The 24,650-nt window shown below is 38.0% G+C and overlaps 1 protein-coding gene across 1 annotated transcript in view; it reads left to right on the plus strand.

The window, feature by feature from the left end:
- LOC119772423 (insulin-like growth factor 1 receptor) overlaps positions 1-24,650 on the plus strand; it is a 106,111-nt gene that overhangs the window by 52,868 nt on the left and 28,593 nt on the right. The window contains exons 3-4 of the mRNA XM_038268836.1: positions 22,001-22,307; positions 23,775-23,908. Coding sequence (XP_038124764.1) covers positions 22,001-22,307; positions 23,775-23,908 — 441 coding nt within the window. The remainder of the gene's footprint in view (positions 1-22,000; positions 22,308-23,774; positions 23,909-24,650) is intronic.

Consider the following 24,650-nt stretch of genomic DNA (forward strand, 5'->3'; position numbering starts at 1 on the left):
TGGTGTCAACAGGTAAAGAACAGGCTGTGGTTCTCAAGGTTCTGGTGATGTAAAAGAGTAAAGAAAAAAAAAAAACACCTGATATATGACTCCCTACGTCTTCCCACAAGCCTATTGACCAAAATGTGTCACCGTCACTCTTTTCACAATATCACCTTTAGTATCACTGTTAACAGTGTTTTCAAAACAGCAGTAATTTAAAGTATATAAGCAAACAACATTTAGCCTGACAGGGAGCCAGAAAAGCCTTATGTTCTTTCGTTGGCTCCATTAGTAGGAAAGCCAGCCTCCATGACATCTTCGAATGGACAGCTCTCTTTGGCTATAAATAGGCAGGTTTGTGCACAAAATCATGGATTATGAGGTTTCATGACTTGTGGTTGTCTTTCAGACATTATTCCAGTTATTGTGTTTTATGTACCAACACATTTTGCTGCTTCATCATCCCACAACACAAACCTCTCTTCTCACTTCAGAGTTTTTTTTGTTGTCGGTTCTGTTAGGGAATAGGAGACACACTGATGCGAGCTGCTTGCATCTGAAGAGGGATTGTTGATTAATTAAAGATAACATGTATCTGATGTAAATGAGGTCAAGGATAGTTCATTGTCTTTGTCATCATGATGTTCCCATGAAATAGTAAGGTGCAATCGTCGGTCGGTGAGTACAGGTCCTCCAGCGCTGCAGGTAATGAAAGCTGACACATAGCAACAGTGAAGACAGAAGGACGTGCTGCCACTGCTGTTCAGGACAGTGAGGACATCCTGTGTGTTCATCATTGTGTGCATTTACCCTGCAGGCACCTGTTTTCTGCAATAAACTTTGCACTCTATTATGCTCTGGATTTACAGCATATTTTTTTATCTTCAAATTGTGTTACCCTAGCTTCGGGTGAAACAAATGATCCCTTCTTTTTACATGATTGTTCTCCTGACGGTAAAACAAGGCTGTTAGAAAAGTTAATAATTTTTATCCTTTAACATACACTATATTGCCAAAAGTATTTGCTCACCCATCCAAATTATTGGAATCAGGTGTTCCAATCACTTCCATGGCCACAGGTGTATAAATTCAAGCACCTAGGCATGCAGACTGTTTTTACAAACATTTGTGAAAGAATGGGTCGCTCTCAGGAGCTCAGTGAATTCCAGCGTGGAACTGTGATAGGATGCCACCTGTGCAACAAATCCAGTCGTGAAATTTCCTCGCTCCTAAATATTCCACAGTCAACTGTCAGCTGTATTATAAGAAAATGGAAGTGTTTGGGAACGACAGCAACTCAGCCACGAAGTGGTAGGCCACGTAAACTGACGGAGCGGGGTCAGCGGATGCTGACGCGCATAGTGCGAAGAGGTCGCCAACTTTCTGCAGAGTCAATCACTACAGACCTCCAAACTTCATGTAGCTCAAGAACAGTGCGCAGAGAGCTTCATGGAATGGGTTTCCATGGGCGAGCAGCTGCATCCAAGCCATACATCACCAAGTGCAATGCAAAGCGTCGGATGCGGTGGTGTAAAGCACGCCGCCACTGGACTCTAGAGCAGTGGAGACGCGTTCTCTGGAGTGACGAATCGCGCTTCTCCATCTGGCAATCTGATGGACGGGTCTGGGTTTGGCGGTTGCCAGGAGAACGGTACTTGTCTGACTGCATTGTGCCAAGTGTAAAGTTTGGTGGAGGGGGGATTATGGTGTGGGGTTGTTTTTCAGGAGCTGGGCTTGGCCCCTTAGTTCCAGTGAAAGGAACTCTGAATGCTTCAGCATACCAAGACATTTTGGACAATTCCATGCTCCCAACTTTGTGGGAACAGTTTGGAGCTGGCCCCTTCCTCTTCCAACATGACTGTGCACCAGTGCACAAAGCAAGGTCCATAAAGACATGGATGACAGAGTCTGGTGTGGATGAACTTGACTGGCCTGCACAGAGTCCTGACCTCAACCCGATAGAACACCTTTGGGATGAATTAGAGCGGAGACTGAGAGCCAGGCCTTCTCGTCCAACATCAGTGTGCGACCTCACAAATGCGCTTCTGGAAGAATGGTCAAAAATTCCCATAAACACACTCCTAAACCTTGTGGACAGCCTTCCCAGAAGAGTTGAAGCTGTTCTAGCTGCAAAGGGTGGACCGACGTCATATTGAACCCTATGGATTAGGAACGGGATGTCACTTAAGCTCATATGTGAGTCAAGGCAGGTGAGCAAATACTTTTGGCAATATAGTGTACCTTTACTGTGATATTTTCAAATGCTCCCTTTATTTTCTAATGTAGTATGTTGATACTCAATGTTAATTTAAAAAGATACCAAAGGTAAATGAAATGCTCTATTCCATATTGGGTTCAAATTTCTTCAAAGTGCAGTCATAGATGGTGATGGTCGTGGACAAGAAGGATCTTCTGTAGCAGCCTGTTTTATAGTGGATCCAAGCTTCTTACAGACGAGCTTTTATTAGTGCTTTAAAGACGTATCCAAAGGTTGTAATATTTTTCATTTCATCGAGAATCCTTCTTAGCACACCTATCAGTAGAGGTTGCAGAGCAGAAAATACCTCCTTTATCAGCTTTTAGATTTGTGTTCAAGTCAGGGTCTCTAATCTTACTATCTCAACATGATGGCAGGAAGTATTGCACTCTATTATTATTATTGAAAACATGCAACATCTTACTGCGAACAATGAAGGACGGAAGCTTCCTCCAGGAGGAAATTGTTAATCAAGATTCACCAATTCAATTTTTTTTCCCACTCCTGATTATCCTATTATGATATGATGACTTGGATTTGGTTATCTCAAGATCTCGGCACTTTTCTGGTTCCAAAGCTTGGTTTACTTTAATGTTATCATAATTACTGCTGATTTTTAAGAAGCTGTCGTAAAACTTCTCTCTAAAAGCTAGTAAGATATGTATGAATGTACATGTGTTTTAGTTGATGCTCCAACTAGAAATGCTAGGTATTATTACTAGGGTTGTAGCTAACGATTATTTTGCAAATCAAGTAATCAATTGTTTTCTTGATTAACAATCAGATAGCAAAAGGTTCCTTAGAAGACTTTTTAGGGAATTAAACTAGGTGAAACTAAGATTTTTCCATGCCTCAGCAGTTCTAGATATAGCATAATTGTTTTCTTTCTTTCTTTCTTTTTTTTTTTTTACAATTTTGGTACAATCAAAAGTGGGTTGATCTGTCAGCTTAAGATATGTTTTAGAGTCTCTACACTCCTGTTAATTATTAATGGATTACTAAATTAGTTGACAATTATTTCAATAATCGATGAATCACAATCTGTTTCAGCCCTAATTATTACTTGTTGCCTATTTTAAATAATGTATCTATGCTAACACACAAATGACAATATATAAAATAACCAGATAAGCCAACATGTTATTTAAATCTAGGTTTGTAAGAATTTGTGTTGCACCGATACCAGCATCTGACAGGGCCCCGATCCAGTGCTAAAATGATGGTATCGGTATCGGCGAGTACCAACAAATAGCGCACTGATACCATTTTGAGGGCCAAAAGTTTATTCAACTATTGTCACCCATTCCAGGTAGGCAATAAAAAGTTCTAAATTTTTCCTGCTTCACAAAGGTAGGCAGCAGCTTGACAAAGCCATGATTATAATTATTTTACATTCAAGTAGTATGCAGTTCTTCATCAATTTCAAACAGATGGTATCGGTATCGGCCAATACTGCACTGCCAGGTATCGGGTATCGTATCGGGGCCAAAAAATGACATTGGCGTAACAGTAGTAAAAATGGTAACTGCACACAGCCTGATCAACATGGAAGGGCATTATGAACCAAAAGCCTCACTGGCCAGGTTGAGAAATTGAATAATTATTAAATAATTAGAAATTGTTGACCTCAGACCCAGAGACGGAGAGAATGGTCCAAGATGTACCGTAGCAAATGATGGACTGCTTTGTATGTTATTCAAACTATAATTCAACCCTGAATTAGGAGCCAGTGGCATTGTATAACTTCCGGAGTAATTTTAGGCAAATCCAACTTCAGTATTTTTTTCTGGTCTCACTTAACTAAAATAAATATTCAAATATTTTTTTGTCGAACCTGTTGAGAGAGCTTTTGTAGTAAAATGCGTTTTAATGGTGTTTACATAGTTTTTAAGGATTAAAAGGAGTGTCCAAAAATAATTACAGGGGCCTGAGTCATGTACAGATAGTAGTCTTAACAAATCTTCGCTGAGCTTTTGGACTAAAATTTAAGTATTTTGTTTGGTCTTAACTGGGCTCTGAAAAGTTTCTGGGGACCAAGAAGCATTACATTGCAGAAGAGACTTGCATAAAGATGCAGACAGCTCCTCTGAGAGGGATCATAATAAGAGTAATATTTGGCTTTGGAAAAAAGCCTTAAGTAGGAGCCGGCACTTTTATGGCTTTCCTTTGAGAGGTAGTTAAAGGACATGGCCTCCTGTTTCCTGTGTTTGCTCCTTCTTGCTGTGTGTGATTGATTGTTCATTGATTGAGCTGTGGGCTTCCATTCCCTCTCTCAGCCAGCTATCTGTCCCCTAACTACATGGAACTGCTCAGTCCTGTGCCAGCTGTTGGGAAGCGTGTGACTGTGTGTGTTTATCAAAGTGCAGCCTGGTGGAAATTGTTAAGCTAACAGGTGTGACTCCTCCTCTCTAGGGCATGTTTTGTAGAATGGTTAAACAGGGGAGACAAGTAATGTTAAATTCAGTATTTATAACCCCAGTAAAGCCGCTTAAGATACAACACTATTACAACCAAAGGCCTTTTCTTAAGATTCATGTTATGCATTTTTTTTTAAATGTAGAATACCAACAGGGTCTGCAGAGTAGCAGAATATGTAGCACTGACACCTTACAGCAGGCATGCAAAAAGTTGGTCCTTGAGGGCCTCTGTCCTGTAGGTTTTAGAGGTTTCCCTGCTTTAGCACAGCTGATTCTGATGATTGCCAGTTCAGCAAAAATTAAATGCTGTTAATCGGTTAATCAGTTATCGATGAAAATCAACAATGCTGGAGCAGGGAAACCTCTAAAACCTGCAGGACAATGGCCCCCGAGGACCGACTTTGGTTATGCCTGTCTTACAGCGAGAACATCTTGGGTTCAGCCAGGGGCCTTTCTGCATGGAGGTTTCATGTTCTCCCACTGCATGTGTTGCATCTCTCTGGTTACTCCAATTTTGTTCTACATTCCAAAAACCAGTTAAATTACCTTTCTAAACTGCATACATGGTTGTTTGTCCCTTGTGCCTCTGTGACAGACTGGCATACTATCCAGGGTATCCCCCACCTCTCACTGCAGATAGGCACCAGCACCGCCACACCCTTACATGGTCAAGTGGTTATAGCCCCACATAGAGAGCCAAACCCACAGCATGAAGTTCCCCATTAAGAAAACACTCGAATTTTCTCCCTTTGTTTTTAAAAGTGATTGTAATAAACATTTTTTATACTTTTTTATAGATTTACTGTCATTAATTTGGAAGTAGTTTCACTGCATACATAGATGTCTATTGATACAATTGACTTCAGTTTATTATTTTCAGAATTCCTGCAATGCCATGAAACAGTAAACTAGTCCAGCTGTTTATTTAAGGTCATTGTGTGCAGTTTAGCAGCTTCAAAGGGATTCAGAGTTAACAAGAAAGCCATGAAATGCTTTAATAAAAGCTGCAGCTGAGGACAGCAGGGACACTACAGCTTTATGCTTTTTTTTTTTTTTATTCATGCAGTGCTGCCGTAGTGTCCTCTTTATTCAGTTGATGGCATTTATGTTAGAATAAAATGTGAACATAAAATCTAAAGTGAAATTTTTTTGCAGGATGGATTCTTGTGCTCTTTTGTGAATTATGTTTGGTTTCTTTCTATTTAGGTAAATATGTATTTTCTTAAACCAGTGTTGCTCATTCTATGACTGTTGTAAAGTTGTTTTGGGGATTGTTAAAACAGCAAGGGGTACACGGAGCACCTTGATGTTGAATGACTATCTGAGCTCAATGGGGGCGTTGACTGCCTCCTTAAGAGGAAGGTTGAAAGTCCTGTGTTTGTAAATGGCCTTTTATATATCCCCTAACTGTGAGCATACCATAACAGTGAAGGCTTTTGTTTGTCTGAGGGGGTAGAAAGTGTGGGCATTTTTAGATTAGAAGTCTTTTAGAAGTCTTATATTTGACTTTGTGTGGGATTAACATTTCCTGTAGTTGCTTGTTCTTTGTGCCAAATTAACCACCCAGGTCTCTATATGTTGACTTCTCTGACATCTGAGGAATTTACCAGATATTCCTTTTACAAAAAAAAACCTTTGGAAAGTTTTGGACTTTGGCAGATTCCCATTTTTTTAGTCACAACACTGAGGCTTTACCATGGACCCTAAACGGACCAGAGATAGGACCCTAGTACCTAGTTATAGGCTTTGGTACCATTTGTCTGGATCTGGAAGTGGTTTACTTGCAGTGTAAATGTGTTCAGGTCACAGCATTACAAGCAAGAACGAAGGATGATGCATAAGATCAGAAGAAAAAACAAAACAACACAAGAACAAGAATCTCAAAAACAAAAAAAGTTTGATTGTGTCTAATGGGGCTACATCTGCAGCTGTGAAACTGGTACAATACTGTCCCAAAAAAAACAATCCAATAAAACTACATAACTTTTTTTGGCCTAGTCCAAAAATCTTTGAATATTTGTGGGAAAGCAAACCAGGTCAGCTGCAGGTTGTTCTCCTATTTAACCTGAGAAGCAGTCTGATATTTTATCTTATACAATTTTACTTCACCACTTTGTTAGTTTAAGTTTTCAAAATAAATAGAACATAAGATACTATATTCATCCTCCCCTATCTGCAATCCTCCTGCCGACATGTACTTTGCCTCCTGCTGTGCAGAGATGACATTCTACCTCTCCTGCATGACACAACTCCTCCTTAATCCGACTAAGAGCTAATCTCCCAGAGAGGGATGCGATCATGGATTGTACACTATGTCTGATTGTTGTGGAGCAGACGAGGTGAACTGACCGACTAATTTATTCATGTCTATCTCATGATCTCTGATCTCTCCAGACATGAGGACCTATGTGGCAGAGGAAAAAGGGTCATCACTTTGAAACATGTTGTGTAATGGAATTAATGGAATGAAAATTACACTCTACCTTATTTGGGTTTGAATTGACCAGAGGTCTGCAACGTATGTCCCTGGTGTATCTCAAGGATGAAATAAAACATCAAATGATAGTAGAACCTGCTTGGTCTTGGTTAGCCTTGCTGCTAGGTTTAGTGTGAGCCCTGAGGACTTGGTGACTTGGTCTTTGGCTTGGCTTGCATGGCTGGAGAAGGGTTTTTCAATCGAGTCCTGCACCGGGTCGGGTACCTGCGAGTATCCAGCGGGTACCCATATAAAATGTAGATCTAGGGATAGAAAAAAAAAACATATTACAACACAAGTGCGGGCATTGGTATAAATTAACAAACTGTTGGTATCATAGAGTTACAACATGAATGAAACGTATTTATATTTTCTTATTTATTAACTCTACATCTTAAAAAATTTATTGATTCAAGAATATCCAGATAACAGCAATTTTTTAAGCAATGGGTCAAACCTTCTTACTCTTTATTTACTCAATTTACAGCTTTTAATCTGTGAGCGCAACGCGCACTGGATGTGAGCATGAGGCAATGTTATTTTCTGCCTCTGTTATTATTGATTGATTAATTGATTGACCTTATTGATCTCACAGTGGAGAAATTTACTTATTACATCAGCTGAAATAGTCAAAGAAGAAGAAAGTACCAAAGGAAGAAAAAGGTGCATGGATATATACAGTATATACAGTGCATTCACGTATGAGAGCTTTTTTTTTATAGTAGGATCATTATACAGGGTTATTGCAGAGGGTTTTTACATGGATATTTATATAAATGGATATTTATATATAGTTATTGCACTGGATATCAAATATAGAGAAACAGGCTGTTGCACAGGGTATCAAATTGTAACTGAATTATACATTGCACACGTTATTGCCGTTGCATTGTCGCAATATAAATTATAAACCTGTGTGTACACTTTGAGATTACTTGTTGTCGCGTCGCACTTTATTATTTATGGATCAGTGAGGTCCCGGACAGGTTTTAAATGGGGATAATTGTGGGTAACTGAGACTCTAGGTCCCAGTACCCTACATCTCAACCTGTGATTTTAGTTTTTTGGCCTTGAGGCTGCTCCTTCTGTGCTTCTCTGAAAGCCTGCCTCTGTGCTGGGTGTATAGCAGCCAGGAGCCTTTATTTCTATATGAAAGTAAATAGTCCATCAGGAAGGTTGACTATTATCATTTGAAACATAACAAGTAGGCTCTTTGCTTGGTTTTCCATCCTTTGACTAAACATGATATTCAAAGCTACATGTGTCTATTTGGATTATTTGTTTGCTTTTTTTCGACCATACAGTGCAGTTTTCTGTTTTGTTTTTTATCAAAGAACGTTACAAAATAATGGTCTTTAACTACAAATTGTTCATAGGAAAGAATGACAGATGATGGCTGGTTTTTAAGATCCTAAAGCACCTACTTAAATCTGTTTTTTTTATTATTATCATTATGTCAAACATGGGCAAAACTGTTGGTACCCTTTGTTTAAGGAAAGAAAAAACTGTAAAGTGTTTTGTTATGACGTGTTTAAATGGAAACTGAATTAAAATGAAAAACCCAAAATGGTAAAAGAAATGACTTGAACGATAAAAATAATAAGTAAAAAGTCTATGAAAATAAACAAATAAAAGTCAGCTATAATGAATCCTGATGCTAGTTTTGCTGAAAAAAATGTTGTTTTGACCCTACAGGCAGCTGTGTTTACCATGTTGCTAAAAACCTTTTTGTCCTAATGTAACAGGCGTAAAGCTTTTGCTACACCTATTTTCCACCTTTGTCGTGTTCTTTCATTGAGGTGCTGCTGCATGTACTATGTCTCAGACTTTGCAATGTGGAATGTAGATTTACACACTTGGACTCTGTACATATGCGTGTCAGATCATAGGTGCATAAAAAATGGATGGATGGATGTTATGTTAACACACATGCTGACGTTGCTGAGGACCAAAAAAGGGCCAAAGAACCTGAGTGTCTTTAAGTGTGTTTCACTGAGACTAGCAGTCTTAAGAAAAAAGAAGAAAAGACGAAGTAAATACCTCTCCACCCATTTTGTAAAGAAAAAGTTAAAAGAACAGAGGATACAGCCCTTAAATAACCCACAGCCAGCAGGAGGTGCAAGTCCAAAATGGTTTAAAGCTTATTAGCTATCATTCTTCCTCCATAAAGTCTGTCCCTATTTGCTATTTGTACCAGTTAAAGATAAAAGGTTTATCCAATGATGTGACACTTTGCTCTCTTACTGGCCCCTGGGCTCTAGCTTTTGACCATTAAATCATGAACCGGCCCAATCCAACAGACGCCCAACCTCACAGCTTGTGCCTGGCTTTTGAGGCTCTTGAGTCCAGCTCATAGCTGTTTCTGTTGTACAGTAAATCTGCATCTGTCTCAAACCAAATATGGTAGAGATTAGATGTGGGCCTGCAGTTCATCACTCCTATGGTTTCAGCGTTCTGTTTAGTGACTGCAGTGTTTGTCTTCTGGGCCAGGAGAGAATTGGAAACTTGCGTCATGGTGAAATCTTATTTAACACCATAACTTAGGTTGGAAATTTGAGGCTGTGTCCCTACTGATCTTGCGCTTAAAACTTAGCAATGGTTGACGTAACTCCCAATTTACTTAAGCACTTATAAACGATGACTTGTCTCAAACCTAAAGCTTAGGGCAGCTATATTACGTGCTATTGTTACCTGATTTGTAATGAGGATAAGCTATTTCCAAATATATTGTTTGCTGTGCTGTATTGGCTTATAAAAGTTATGCTTAAGGTCAATTTGCCCTCACATTAGACATTCAAGCTGAGTCTTCAATGATAAGGGGTCAAATGAAAGCCAGATCATTGCTAAATGCTGCCAAGTATTTTCCATCACCAGTTACTCCTCTTTGGCCTTATCAGTGTGCATTTCAGCAGTAAATGGCTTCTTTATTTAGCTCTGAATTTAGTGCCTGCCTGCCTTTTCACTTTTTATGTGGAGAGAAAAATGACAAAACCACGAACAATGTGTAATAAAACAACATTTAGAAAATCACTGTGATATGAAATGAAGCTTTGCAGATTTTTCAGATGAAATGCTTGTGCTTTATATTCACAGGCGCTCTCTCGTCAAAACTATTGGACTTGAAAGTAATTGCTTAATGTTTCATTACAGGCACTTAAGCTAAAGGGGATAACCTCAATGACTTGTTGTAAGAGATGTTAACTCTCTGTGCATCTTAATGAATAAGAATATCATTATGAAGTTTTTGTGTTACTATTAATGTTACTATTAATAACATTTAAAAATGTATGTAATGTTTATAAAAATGTTTTAATACTATTGATCTAGCTGTTGTGGGTATTGGAAAGATAGGAAACTGGATCCCCTCCATAGTGGGTAACACAGTGTTAAAGCATATTAATGCAAAATTGAGTAGATGAGGGAAAAAAACTTTTTTTTAAAGCCTACCATTGCTCCCATCAGTAGCTAGTTTAATGAACATGGCATAAATGTGATTGATTATACTTTGTGTGTCATGACTCTTGTATATCCGACTCCAGCTGCAGGTTATGTCTCGAATGGCTTTTCTTCACAAACTTCTTAATGCTCTGGTTATCCTCATTGTATGTATAGCTTTTTTCTACCACACTTTTTCCTTTCACTTTATCTTCTACTAATACATACTATAATGGTGAAATTTGTTGTCCTCTTACTTTCTACTTGAGGATTACTTATATTCCGTTCTCAGTCTATTGGGCCCAGTTAGTTGATGGATCCTTGTCCCCAGCAATTACAACTTGAGCTGAAGTCTCTGTTCTAATTCATACTGAAGGGTATGAACCTATAGGGTTGAGACCAGGCAATACAAGTTCATCCACACCTAACTTTATACAAATGCATCCAATGAAGTGATTAGAACATCTAAATATCCAGATTTTTCGGTATGACTGAATACTTTGGGCGATAGTGGCGTCGGATGTAGGAGTTTGCCCTGAAATTCCCTGAAATTGAAGGGTTAATGTTTCAAGCACCGGCTCCAGCTTTCAGTGTTTTTGTGTCCTTGGGCAAGCCCCTTCACCTGCATTGTTTACTGATGGTGGTCAGAGTGCCCGGTGGCGCCAATGTATGGCAGCCTCGTCTGTCAGTGAGCCCCAAGGCAGCTGTGGCTACAATGTAGCTTGCCAACATCATTGTATGTGTGTGTGCGTGAATGTGTGAATCACTGAATGTAGTGTAAGGCACTTTGGTAAAGTCTCCTGACTTGAAAAGGCGCTATATAAGTACAGGCCATTTTGTTAATAGCATCCTTGGATGTTGCTCTTAGTAAAACATTGTCCTTTTTTTTGCATTGACATTTTGTTCTATGCCTTTTTTGTGGAGACATGCAAGTCTACGGTCTGGTTATGTGACCATAAGGTAATATTTCGGTTTTCATATTCTTTTTTGTTAGTCTTATATAACATTTGTGTACTATAAACTGAATTTAGCAATATTAATAATAGTCAGGTGTAATTATAAAAGAGTAACAGAAGTAAGTGCGTGAAATATTTTGCAGTATCTACAAGCATTTATTTTATCAGAGTTGCAGAATATGCACTGACATGATGCATTGTATGGTATTCAAATAATCATTTTAACTTCTTCAATATACCAGATTCCACTGCTCAAAGAGCAATCTCTCATGTTCATGACAAAACAAGAAAGCAAAAATATTTCACTCTGGTCTGTGTGTACCAACAACAAACCGCTGTGACTTGAAAAGCATGAAAACAGCATGCAGACAGAAAATTGAGAGCAAATTATTTTTGAGGTGTCGCTTGTTTGCCAACATTAACATACTGTACTTAAAGCTTTTGAAACACTGTTTATTATAAGGATGACAACTAAATTTTGAACTGTCGGGATAAAATGTTTCCCCATTTCTTTTATTTTGCTCAAAGTAAAGCTATTTTAATCACAACTAGGACCTCCTTGAAGTCGATGTTAAAGGGAGATGTGTGTCATTATAGCTGGAGACATTGTGCCAACAGGGAGGATCTGTGCCAGACAGCATGCCAGGATAAAATCTTGGCAACATTTGTCACAAATTTGTACATGACCGTTTACAAAAATAGGCCCTGGAATCTGAGCCTTCGCTATTCCGGAGATCTGACGATTATAGAATGGCTTTAAGACTGTAAAAATCAAAGTAATGCATGTGGTCTCCTGAAACACTTTGTTTGGAACAAGAAGAGCCAAAAAAATCTTTGTTGAAGTTCTGTGGTAGTTAAGAAATTAGTGTTTGTTAATGGAGGATGATGTTTCCCTCTGGGCTGCTCCTCTACCTCTCAAAATATTCAGAACCAAAACCAAACTGAAGTAGTTATTTGTTTTTTTTCTGCACTTTTGTGGTTTAAAGAGTCGTCTGATCAGAATTTTCTTTTTACATTCTCCCCATGACTTCCTAACCAGTTACCGAGCTAGCTGAACAAAAGACAACAGCAAAGCCAATGCAACACTGCTAAGAAAAATGCTGCATCCAATTCCCCCTAATTATGGAAGTTTGGTATTTCTTAATAAAACATGTTTCAAAAAGAAAACACCCTAAAATAAGCAAGAACAAATATTTTGCAAATTGTGTTCATCTTGCTTCTCCTGTTATTTTTTTTTTTTATTGCAAGTTGTGTCAGTGGCAAGGAAAAATTTAGAGCCTGATTATCCCTTTAAATAATTTTATGGAGCAAGTCTCTTTAACAAAACTTGGCTAGCCTATCAGAGGGACCCTATAACAAAAAAACATGGGTTAATATATTAGGTAACAACAGAATATATCTTCTTGTTTTGGCTCTGTATTTCAGTGCTAACAGGAAGTTTATCAAATGTTTTTTTATTTTAAACTTCAGTTTTAAGAATGTAGATTAGAATAGAATAGTATTCAACTTTATTGTCATTACACTGTTACAAGTACATAGCAACAAAATGTAGTTTGCATCTATCTAGAAGTGTTATACAAATATAAATATTTATTTACATGTGCACAGATACTATGTATGCATGGACTATAAATGGTATATATAAACTGAGTTATTGTAAGAGGCTATAAAATAAATAAAAACTAAAAACTAAACAGATTATACAGGGAAATTAGGATGTGGATTATATAAGTAAATATAAATAAATATATATATATTACTGGGGTTATAATACAGGATAAATAATGACAGAAAATAGCAGATAAAAGATTTACAGATTATATACAGCTATTGTAATAAATTTACTGTTCCAGTTCATATTAACCCTGTGTGTCCTCTGGGGTGCAGTAAACAAGGAAAAAAGGCCAGACTGGTATTCAAACAAAACCCAAAATAAATCATGCATTGTTTTCGCTATCATAGTGAATAATTATTTTAAAAACTGGACTTTTTTCTCTCTCTCTGCCTCATCTGACATTGAAAATCTTTCAAAAGTCTTAGTTTTGTCTACTATTCTCGCCTTGGCACTCTTTCGGTCATATGTGAGCATCTACTGCCGTGAGATTCCTTTCAGCAGACTAAATCATTTTCTGTCCTGCAGAGTAAACATTTATGAAACCTGGAATATAATGATTTTAAAATGTTACGTCTTAAACAGGCCTCTGCTCTATTAAGTAAGGGAAAGTTGTCATTGTGATGTTGATATATTTTAGAATGTTTTGTGAAACCTGGCTTGCTTCTAGTTATCAAGCAATGGGGCTCTTCTTTTAATCAGAGGGAAAACTGAGTAAACAGAAGTTATTTGTGACTCCTGCGATTGGTCTTCAGCATTCATCTTCTCTCCTTCAGATTCTTGGTTTGACAAACATTTTTTTTCTACGAATGAGACTGTGGAGAGACTTAGGTACTTATGATAAATCATTAACACCATACTATTGATTTAACTTTACACTGTTTTTTTTTTAACTGTACATGAATTTAAAATGTAATATGTGTACAAGCCTTTTTAATTTTCAGTTACAGATAATGAAAGAAAATTATCAGGAATGTCCTCCTCAGCTGACGGTTAAATACCAGTTCAAACAGACTTTCTGAGTCATATTTTCCTGTGTTTAAGCACATTTTACAGCTAAAAGCTCTTGCCGACGTATATACCTGGGCCCTTTTAGTAAGTCCAATCAATCAACAGCAGCCACAGTTTGGGCCAAGCCCTTCAGGCCAACAGGAAGGTGAACATGTGTTGTTGCTATGACTAAACTCGAGGGGGGCGGGGGTTGTTACCATGCCATGCATGCCTGGACACACAGACCAGGACATAGTTGAGTGAAAAATACATTGCTGCTCTTTACAGAGCAAGAGAGAGGAAGCAACTGAGCACATATCTGTGCAACTAAATAACAGTCCATCTCATCTCAACCAGCTGTCCTGCTTAAGAAAATGACGCTCAGTTTATGCCCTCTAAACAAAACCCAGTCCTGTCTGCAGAACGGTCAATCTCGTGGAACTGAACTCGTTCAGACAGGAAGCAGCTCTAAATGTGAAGAAAAGCCTTTGATTAGATCAGCCCATCCTAGCACTTGAAACTTATCAGGGTAGCAATAGTAAGAGGCGTGATGTGGTTTTCCTTTGGCTGCGGGTTGGAGGATGCATCATTTTATTTACTTTTTTTTGTCTGGACTGATGTGGTTTAAACAAGTGCCTAGAGTGGTCTGGGTGTGGGGATGCTTCTGTGTAAGATCGGGTTGCCGGATGAGAATCTGGACTGATGGTGCTCAGGGAGTTGGGCTTGGAGGGAGATAGAAGTCGGCCCACTGCTCTTTCTGAAGAGTGAAGAGTGCAGTGGGCTTTGTGTTCTCCTAGCTACTTTGTCTGCTAACTGCTAACGGCCCCAGCATCTTTCTTTTCTCAAAAAAAAAAAACAATTATTTGTTTTAGCAAAAAAGTGGATATTAGTTTTATTTTAAATCTTTTTTTTTTTATCTATTGTCAAGTTTTAATGTGTACTTCAAACTACCCCTTTATATAAGGCTATAAAGTGACTCATAAAAGACTGGGTATGAATCCAATGTTCTAGACAGTAAACAGGCCTTTCCACCTTTTAAAACCAAATTCCCTCCACAATAGTATAAGACTCATTGCCAATCATTTATTGCTGTTTTTTTTACCTTCAAGGGTGGTACTTCAAGTTAATAGGTCTGAGGAGAAACTGCCACGTTTTTATTTTTATTTTTTTTATTTCAGAGATTATTGTTTATCTGATATGATGACATTCCTTTGATGATCTAATATGCAAGTGTGACAAAAAGAAGATTACCTTACAGATTCTAAAAGAACATTAAGCGGTGATTTTCCCTTAAACAACTACATTCTGATGTCTTATTATTGCTTATATAGAACTGAATTATCCGGCAACTTGTTATTACAGGTTTTTAACATGTCCTGTTTATAAATACGGTTAAGTAATCCTTCATGAAAATGTCAGCCCTGTTCAGAGGAATAAAAGGATAAAAGCTTGTTGTGACGCGAGCTCTGATTGTTCAAGGTTTTCCCTAAGTTATGGTTCCTCTGAATCTGTGGAAAAGCAATTCTTAATCACTATGGTAACGACTCCCCCTTCCAACACTGGCTCAGGAGCGGACTTGTTTACCATCTCTGCTTCAGACTCAATAACATGTCAATCATTGGGATTAGGACCTCCCCTGCTGTACGGCCATTGGTCCAACAGATAGCAATCAGTTAAACTCTCCTCCTCCTACGTCTCCTCTTCTCAGACCACCACTCCTCTGTGTTTTTCTCTCTCTCTCTCTCCCAAAGCCCAAATGTGAATAATGAATGACTTCCCCACAGTCTGTCACGCTTCCTACTTATTCTCTATGACACGGGAAAAACACGCTGTGCTTTGATATGCCACGAAGAATGAAACATTTATTCTTTCATCAGACCATGTCTGTTTTTTACTGTAACTGACACCTAATTCTCAGAAAAAAAGCACGTTAATTCGATGCATCTTTTCTGTTTTTACTCATCGAACCTTGTGTACAGATGTGGCAGTGGCATGCTGGCTGTAAACATGTTGTTTCAGTAAAAGCGGTGTGTAGCTTAAAACAGCATGCACTTAAGCAAACAGGACATGACTTGAATTTCGATGAGCTGCATTGCTGCGCTGGCATCCTCATCCTCTCAACTGCTACTGTTATATGAGCATATTGCACACTTGAATTTAACAGCAAGGAGGAGATAAGATAGAAAGGCCAGGTTGTGGAAGTTTGCTCATTTGGAGCTACTGTGTGTCAATACAGCATCATTGGCCATAAAGTGTCATAGACTGGGCTTACAATAAACTAGATGGACATTATATGAGCTGTGAATGGGCTGCACAATACATCTGAATATCAGTATGCACATTCATAATAACATTGCAGGGGACTATTTGGAATCCAATATTTTTGTAGTCATTAACAAGGACTTGTATGATGTTGTAAGATATTAGGCCTTTTGGACGGCAAGTAAAACTCATTATTGGGCCTCACAAAAATAATGTTGCAATCCTTGCTTTTTATTCTTTGCTTGTGCAAAATAGATTTCTGCTTAAGGAACTACTCTTTAGATTAATATAAAAAATGACTCCCCTCTGTAAAAAGACCCAGCTTTGTTTTGATTTACAATTGCATCTGCAGAGCATGCTGGTTTCATGCGATTGTGTCCAAAGAACCCAAGCAGAGAAACAAGCCATCTAATGACAAACAGTGATGAATTCTTGTCATCAGCGCTAAGGAGTTATGAGTAGAAGGAACCGTGTCACTTTAATGTTTTACACAAAGAGCTCAAGGTCAATACGATAGACAGTTGGGAAAAAGGTGCTTTTCCAATTTTTTTTTTTTTTCCTTTTTAGTTTTAAAAAAAGTTGTCAATTACTTTTCTGGTTTTGTTTTATTTTCCTCCTCTAACCCTGTTTGTATAGAAAATATTCTCTGTAGGCACCTGTACCATTTGCTGAAGTTATCTTAGGGATTAACATTTTCTCTGGTCCGTTCTCTCTGGCCTCCAACGTTCTGCAAATTTTTCACATAGCCCTGCAACTAAACAACACCTTTCGGGATAAAAAAACACTCATGTGTTAGAAAGATCTGTTTTTCATTTGTTTTTTTGGTGTTGTCATGTGTAATTGCTGCCAAAATCCGGCAAAAGTCTGGGAATGGGGCTGGTGGGCCTCAGCTATCCTGTTTTGACCGTTGCCTCGGTTGCTATGGATGGCATGTACCCAGTTGATCCCCGTGTTACAGCACTCCGGTAAACAGCAGGCGCAGGCTGATGCCTGGGTTATGGTGTCTGACCTGACTGTGTTTGCTCAGGGAGAGCACGGGAGGGAGGGGAGTTGTGTAACTACTATATGAGGAGAACAACATGCTGAACCTACCTACCTCCACTCTCAGCAGTTTGACATATTCAGCTCAGGTTATAGGGACTGTTTCTTTTTCCACGGCTTGTGTCTGTGATCCGATCTCTCAGCAGCTGTTTAACGTAACACCGTGTGAACTTACACATGGTCTAGACCCCAGACTTCTGATGCATCTCGTTTATTCTTGTTCATTGGAACATCGAGGAAGCTGACGTCTTCTGTTCAGAGGAAACCCTTGTTTGGAAGTCCCTCTCTTTTAAAGAAATTGAAACCTATAATGCCCTGCATAGCTTTGTGTAAAGAGCAGATGTGTGGAAATAGCCTGCATTAGGAGCATGCATAAATAGGTGATTGCATCCTTGATACTGGGGGTTGTTGGGTTGGCCAGTGAAACCTGGTCGACTTATATGGATTCAAGACAGTGACTCTCCCCTTGCTCTGCTCTCCTCTGGCAAAAGGCATGCATGTTTGGGATTTTTCCGCATTGAGGGATCTGTTAAAATGATGCAGAAAGCACAGACATCCTTCAAGGAGAGGATTCATTAGTGTTTGCCTTGGCTGCCCCCTTTTGGTAGTTTTCCAGGAAAATAAAACCCCGTACTGTCCTTTTTTTTTATTTCTTTGGTACTTGCTAATGTGCAACACTACTCTTCCTGAGCAGACCACACTAACGTCAGCATAGTAATTCAAATCAGATCACAGCTGTTATTTGAGAACCACTGTTGATATCTGATGCTGTAGTTTGAAGAAAAAGAAAAAAAGAAAAAAAAAACATCATTGGCTTTTGCTGTGGATTTATTCCAGAATAACTGAACACAATCAAGCTAGTCTACCTGGTCTTTTTTTTTTTAACTCCCCTTTTAAGACCCAAAAGGCAAAAAAAAAGCTTGTAATTGCTTAAAGTAGGAGTCATCTTTTCCTTTTTTGTAGAACTGTAAAATTGTTCCAGCATATGACTATTAGATCTGACAGAATGAAAGGAAAAATAGTTGAAGCATTTATGGATCTTAAAGGAGTGGAAAGGAGCTACATCTTTCACTGGATAGTTAAAAAAATAAGTTAATGCATATATTAAATAGAGCAGATTAGGTGTTTTGGGCTATTTCACAGTTTGAAATGAAATAAAGTGCACAAAATACTGACCAACCTGCATTTCCATGTGCATCTTACACAAATGCACTTCACATTGAGTAGTCCAAGAATAGGATGGCTGAAATTGAAGAAATAGGAGGATAACACCATCACACACAGAGAAGGTAAGAAAAAGTGTCTCTGAATGTTTTCCTCCAGTTACAGCTGACACATAGAGACAAGTTGCTAAGGAACCAAAAAGTACATGCCTCCTATTTCCATGTGGTCGAGTTGCCCATGTGTAAAATTTGGTGTTGCAATTCCAAGACAAAATTCTAAGTTTTTGCATACAAATTTAAGATAAGAGGGAAATGTGTTCATATTCTTATCTGTAACAGGTTTCCCTAGGAAAGCATTTGATTTCTTAAGTTCTTAGGCTGTTTTCTGACTAAAGTGATGATGACATTGAAAAATATCACTGAGATAATTATATTTTCAAACCTAATACTAACCCGTAACAGCAGGGGTTACCATGATACTTCCAATTGGACTTTTGTCAGTTTTTTACTTAAACTTTGCAGTATCTTCTTCACTCAATTCCCATTGCTTCATAATCCTGGGGATTTTTATTTTTTAGAACGTTTTTTTTAGTGGATGTAGGTTAAGTAAATCATCTTCCCTACCCTGTTTATGTGTTTATTGACCTTAAACTAACCCGAGGTTAACATTAGCTCTATGTGATACCATATACTTGGACCACTGAATACTGTAACTACACATTTACACAGACTTCCTGAGGTTTTGGTAATAATATATATCATTGTGATTAGTTGTGAGAGCTGTTGGGTGAGGGTTTGTCGATAACAGGTGAGGACAATCCAGCACAACACAGTACATCTTGGAGAATATATCAAACTCTTTAGATGATTGTGTAATTGTTATCTTTCTTTTATTTCTCTTCATTTTAGTCACTATATATGAACAATAAATCACTGGAATCTCCAGTATAGACTGGAAATATAGTGCTACTGCAGATAAGCTTTTCATATTCCTGTAAAAAAATTGCATATTATTTAGTTGAAAAACACAATATGTTCTATGATTATGGTACAAGATGCTCAGAAGGTTCTATTACAGATGTTTTCATATCACCTACGTATGATGAATGCTGGTTTAAGGGGTGTAACACCAAAGGACAGGTATGAAATAGCTTTTGTCCTAAATTTAGGTAATCTATACCCTGCATACGCGGTAGAACTTTTTTTACTGAAAACATATTGTCAATCAAATGTTTTAGCTTTGTCTAAGCATAATCCAGAATTTTTTTTCTCTTGTTTTGGGTCTTTCTGTAAGTGGGACATCCCTGCACGCAGAGGCTTAAGACTAATCATCACATGCAATATGATGTTTTCTGTAGTTTTCATCTGTACTTAACCTTTTTAAAGTGTTTCTGTAAACACGCATGAAACAGTTTTTCTGATGGCAAAAAAAGACACAAAACCATCATAGTTAACTTTAAAAGTTAATACCTTATGCCTTGTATACCTTTATTAGTGTTCTTTTAGTTTACTTTTGAAGACTTTTGAAAACTGACTATTGATCATGTTAGATGTTAGAAATTGTCAGCATGGATTGTTTGACAGATACCTTTCAGGTGTTTGTGTTTCCAAGTAATGCTTAGTAAAGAGTGAGGAGCTTCTAACGTCATTCCAAAAAAGTCAAACAATCCTCTGGACTTGGCTTCCAAGTTTGAAAACTTTTCACTTCCCATCCAGGAAGCTCTTTTAATTCAAAATGTCAGAAATAGCGTTGAGTTCCAAGCTTTATTGACTGGAAAACTTATTTTGGCTTAAAAAACATGCAAATTGAACGAGAAGAACGGTTCCGCCCCTTAGGGAATTAGGGGTTATTTTGGGTTCTCTGCAATATCCGATACTGGGCTATGGCTCTGAAATGAGATTCATTATCTTACCTTAACTTTTTTTGTAATGTTCTATTACCTGGATGACTGAGAATCTTCACCAACAAAGCATCTAATGGTTTTTTGCTCAAGAAGAATGTGAGTTAATTTTCTCTAATTCTGGAAAGATTCTCTTACTCTTTTAAGGATTTCTTTTATTCAGACTGAAACTGGGCGTTCACCCTGTGTACATGATTATTATTAATAAGGAAAACAGTAATAAAGTTCTACGTCTTTTTTGCAATTAACAGAAACTTATGTACGATATGTTGCTTGTCACATGCTTGGTTGCTAAAAATCTAACGTAATCTGTGCTACATTTCAGAAAATAATATGATAATTTTAGGCCTTATTTTGTAATTTATTTGCGATTAATCAGTCAGCATTAGAAGTTCTCACCCCTTGAACTGAACCATTTTGCTCGCTGTGTCCCCACCCTCCAAACAATCCAAAACAGTCCTTATTCCAGGGTAAGGCTGTCCTCATATCAAAAATATGCATCTACAAGCTGATTCACAGATGTCACAGTGAACCGGTTCCAGTGAGGCATGTTTTTGATTATCCTTCCCTCTTTGTGATGTAAGGGAATGAGCCAAACATCAGAAATTGATGCATTATAATGGTGGCAGTAAAAGTGAAACACAAACTGCCTTACTTTAAAGAATAAGTCATACATTTGTATAAAGTTATCAGTATTGATTCTAATAAAAAGAGGAACCTTGAACTGTACACTACGTTGTACTATATTATTGTAACGGTTAAGGAGAAAGTTTTTAGCTAGAGCATTATTTATTTCATCAAAATACTGAAAATATTCACTAGATTTAACAGGTTGCTGACACTGATATGGCTTACATAAGATGTTACTAAATCTCCAAATGGTTCTTCTGTTTCAATGTATTCAATTTTGAAATAGTTACTTGCCTTACAAGATGAATTCTGTAAATGGGGTAAAATCTGTAGAAATTTTAGATAAGCAAAGCAATTAAAGTTTACTTTGCTAGTTAACCATGGCTAGAAGAATTTAGAACTAATTTGAATATGAATATGAAATGAATAGAGTATCAAAACAGACCCTACTAAAACTTCAGTACTGTGATTGTGGCACTATAATGGTTCGCTTTTACTTAGGGAACAACAGCTGTATTTTAGTTAGTATTGTTTAAATGGCAAATAACTGGTGCTAAATCATCATAAATTAAATATTAGTTTTGGTATTAGTATCAGTCTAGTCCCAAACATTTCATTGAGCAGTGAATGTTATGTCTTTAAAATGGTTTATTTTGTCTGATTCTCTTTCTCTCCCAAAAAATGAAGGTCATTTAGATTAAAGTGATGCAAAGCCATTTTAAAAGATAATCAAAGCAGGTGATCAGGAATCTGAATGCACCAAGAGTTAGCCAGAGTTTGTCTAACTAATCTTTATCATTATGCAAGCTTTTTTTTTTTTTTTTTTAACCATCGTCTGACACCGTCTTTCTTCCCATGTGTGTCTCTGTCCACCTCAGTTTGTCCTCCGCAGTGCAAGTTGGCCTGCACAGATAAGGGAGAATGCTGCCATAGCCAATGCCTGGGGGGCTGCTCCGAACCCAACAACGACATGGCCTGCTCTGCGTGCATCCATTACAACCACGATGGTCGCTGCGTGCCAGACTGCCCCGATGGCACCTTCATGTTTGAGGGCTGGCGCTGCATCACCATGACTGAGTGCAGTGAGGTGCATCTGCCCAACGACAATCTCTTTGTCATTCACAACAGAGAATGTATGAGCGACTGTCCCTCTGGGTTCAAACGTAGTTCAAACGAGACTGATCGGTAAGGACACAAACACAACTCAGACACCTTTCTAATTTCATGGTCATGCTAAACTGGGGGGCATATTTGATTTATAATCTCTAAAAATAGGAATATCTCATATTAAAGAACTTTGAAAGACATTCTAAGTCCTTATCTTTGCTCTGTATTTGAACCTCCAGAACTGGATGTTTTGGTGAAATTTCCTGTCAACAGACGGGTGTTAACGCTTAAGTATTCACAGACATTAAAGCAGCCTGCATCCAGAGTGCTCTTATGCATTATGCATTCCTTTGCATAAGGCATCCTTGACTTGAACTTGAACTGACCTCAACTCTTCACACGGATCTTTTCCTAAAGTAGTTCTTGACACAGGAAGTTGAAGAGGTTAAGCGTGTGCCGAATTCTAAAAGATTCATGATTTGACGGTCTATACAGTAAAATGTCCTCAGCGCAGGGCCTTGTTTTCTACTTTCACACTGATACATTTCACAGACCAGTACTAGGAGGTTGAAAGAAGAGACTCGCCTGAGGCTTTTTCTACTTCCTTTACATGCAATCATAGAACTTTGGACTTTTTCACATTTCTTTATCTTTTACTAACATAAAAAGTGTTTTGTTGTTATTCTTTTTTGTGATCGATCCAAAAAATGTGGAAGGAAAAAAACGAAAAAAAAACATGATTCTTAGCAGTTCTCTAAGCGAAAGTTAGAAAAGTGATCTTTGCATGTATGGTTTCCTCTGATAACTTGGATCAAATCATGTAGAACCTTAAGAAATTAGCTAATTAGTAGAAAGAGACCACCATACCAAAGCATTTCCATTTATCTAAACTGGCCAGGCAACAATCAGAAAAGCGACAGGGAAGCTTATGATAGGCTGCTGAGATCCACAGCAGGTGGGGAGATCTGTAGATTGGACAATTATTAGTCATGGACTCCATTGATCCTGCCTTATTGTGGAAAAAAAATCCCTAAAAAGTTACATTTGCATTTTTCTTTGAGAAATGCATTGGAACACAAAAAATATGTTAATAAAATATTTTAGATAATGTCAAAATTATTATGAATTCACTTCCATTTCATAGTTAAACGTTACTCTCTGCTGCTCTGTCCGAGATACTCCTGAGCATTCACAGCAGTCCTTTAAGATTTTTTTTCTTATCACAAACTCGGGAGTTTGGATCCGAGTTGCATGTGTTTCTAGCCATTGCATGCGCTTTGTCTCAGAGGTCGAACCAGTGAGTCACTCTCTCACGGAACATTTCAGCAGAGGCTCCATAAAAGATTAAACTGTCCATGTGAGAAGTGACCTTTTATCATGCCCTGAATTTATCAGCCTGAATCCCCTAGAATGCTTCTAGGCTAAGAGAAGATGAATTATTTTAGGGAGAGGTAGAAAACATTACAAAAAAACAAGATTTTGTTCTAATCATTATTATGAAAAGTCACCCCCCCTTCTCTCTCTTTAACTCTGTTTTATGCATAGTCATTGCACAGCTTGCAACGGTCTGTGCGACAAATACTGCAGGGGTACTGTCATTGATTCTGTGGATGCTGCTCAGTCCCTGAAGGAATGCACCGTCATCGAAGGCAACCTGGTCATCAACATCCGCAGTGGAAGTGAGTGCCTGTAACACCACGTGCTCTTTTACACAACAGATTGGTTTGGCGATAGATTCCAGAAATTCTTGCTATCAACAGAGCTATGCAGAATACACTGAGGGATATTTGGTGACTTTAAAGAGCGGCTGTACTGTTTGTGTTTAGCTGCATAATTGACCTTATGTTATTCTTATTACCAGTATTTGTGGGAATGATGAAATAAAAAAATATATATAGTCTAAAAAGTTTGGTGTGCATTTGTATTAGGCATGAGCTGGTATGAAATTCTGCTAGTTTAACAACCTCACACAAAAATATAAAGATTTTACAGTATCACAGTTTATTATCACAGCTCTTTTTTCTGTAATGTCAGAATTAAAAAATGAAAAAAAAGAAATGCTTCCTGAATTTTTGGCGGATCTTTAGCATTATCTCTATAGTCACTTTAAGCATCAATGGAAGCTGCTTTTAGATCACTATTGTCATGATAAAATTTATCTCCCTTTCAGGCTCGCACTCCCCTTTACGGGTACATTGTGATTTTTGGCACTCATATAAATCATTATATGCACAAAGGAGCAGCAAACATTTTAAATACCAACGAGTGTACACAAAGTGCGTAGCTACAGCAAATAGCACTGCATATTGCTTCTTCTGGCTGCCATTGTCCAAATGCAGTATGCAGTATTATAGCTGAAGTCTTCTTCTTCTTTAGAAGGGTCAGGGAAGGGGAACAGGTTTTGGATGCTCCCCTCGTTCA

Source organism: Cyprinodon tularosa, unplaced genomic scaffold (assembly GCF_016077235.1).
Source record: "Cyprinodon tularosa strain WSP-4 unplaced genomic scaffold, ASM1607723v1 ctg71, whole genome shotgun sequence".
Taxonomy (NCBI): Eukaryota; Metazoa; Chordata; class Actinopteri; order Cyprinodontiformes; family Cyprinodontidae; genus Cyprinodon; species Cyprinodon tularosa.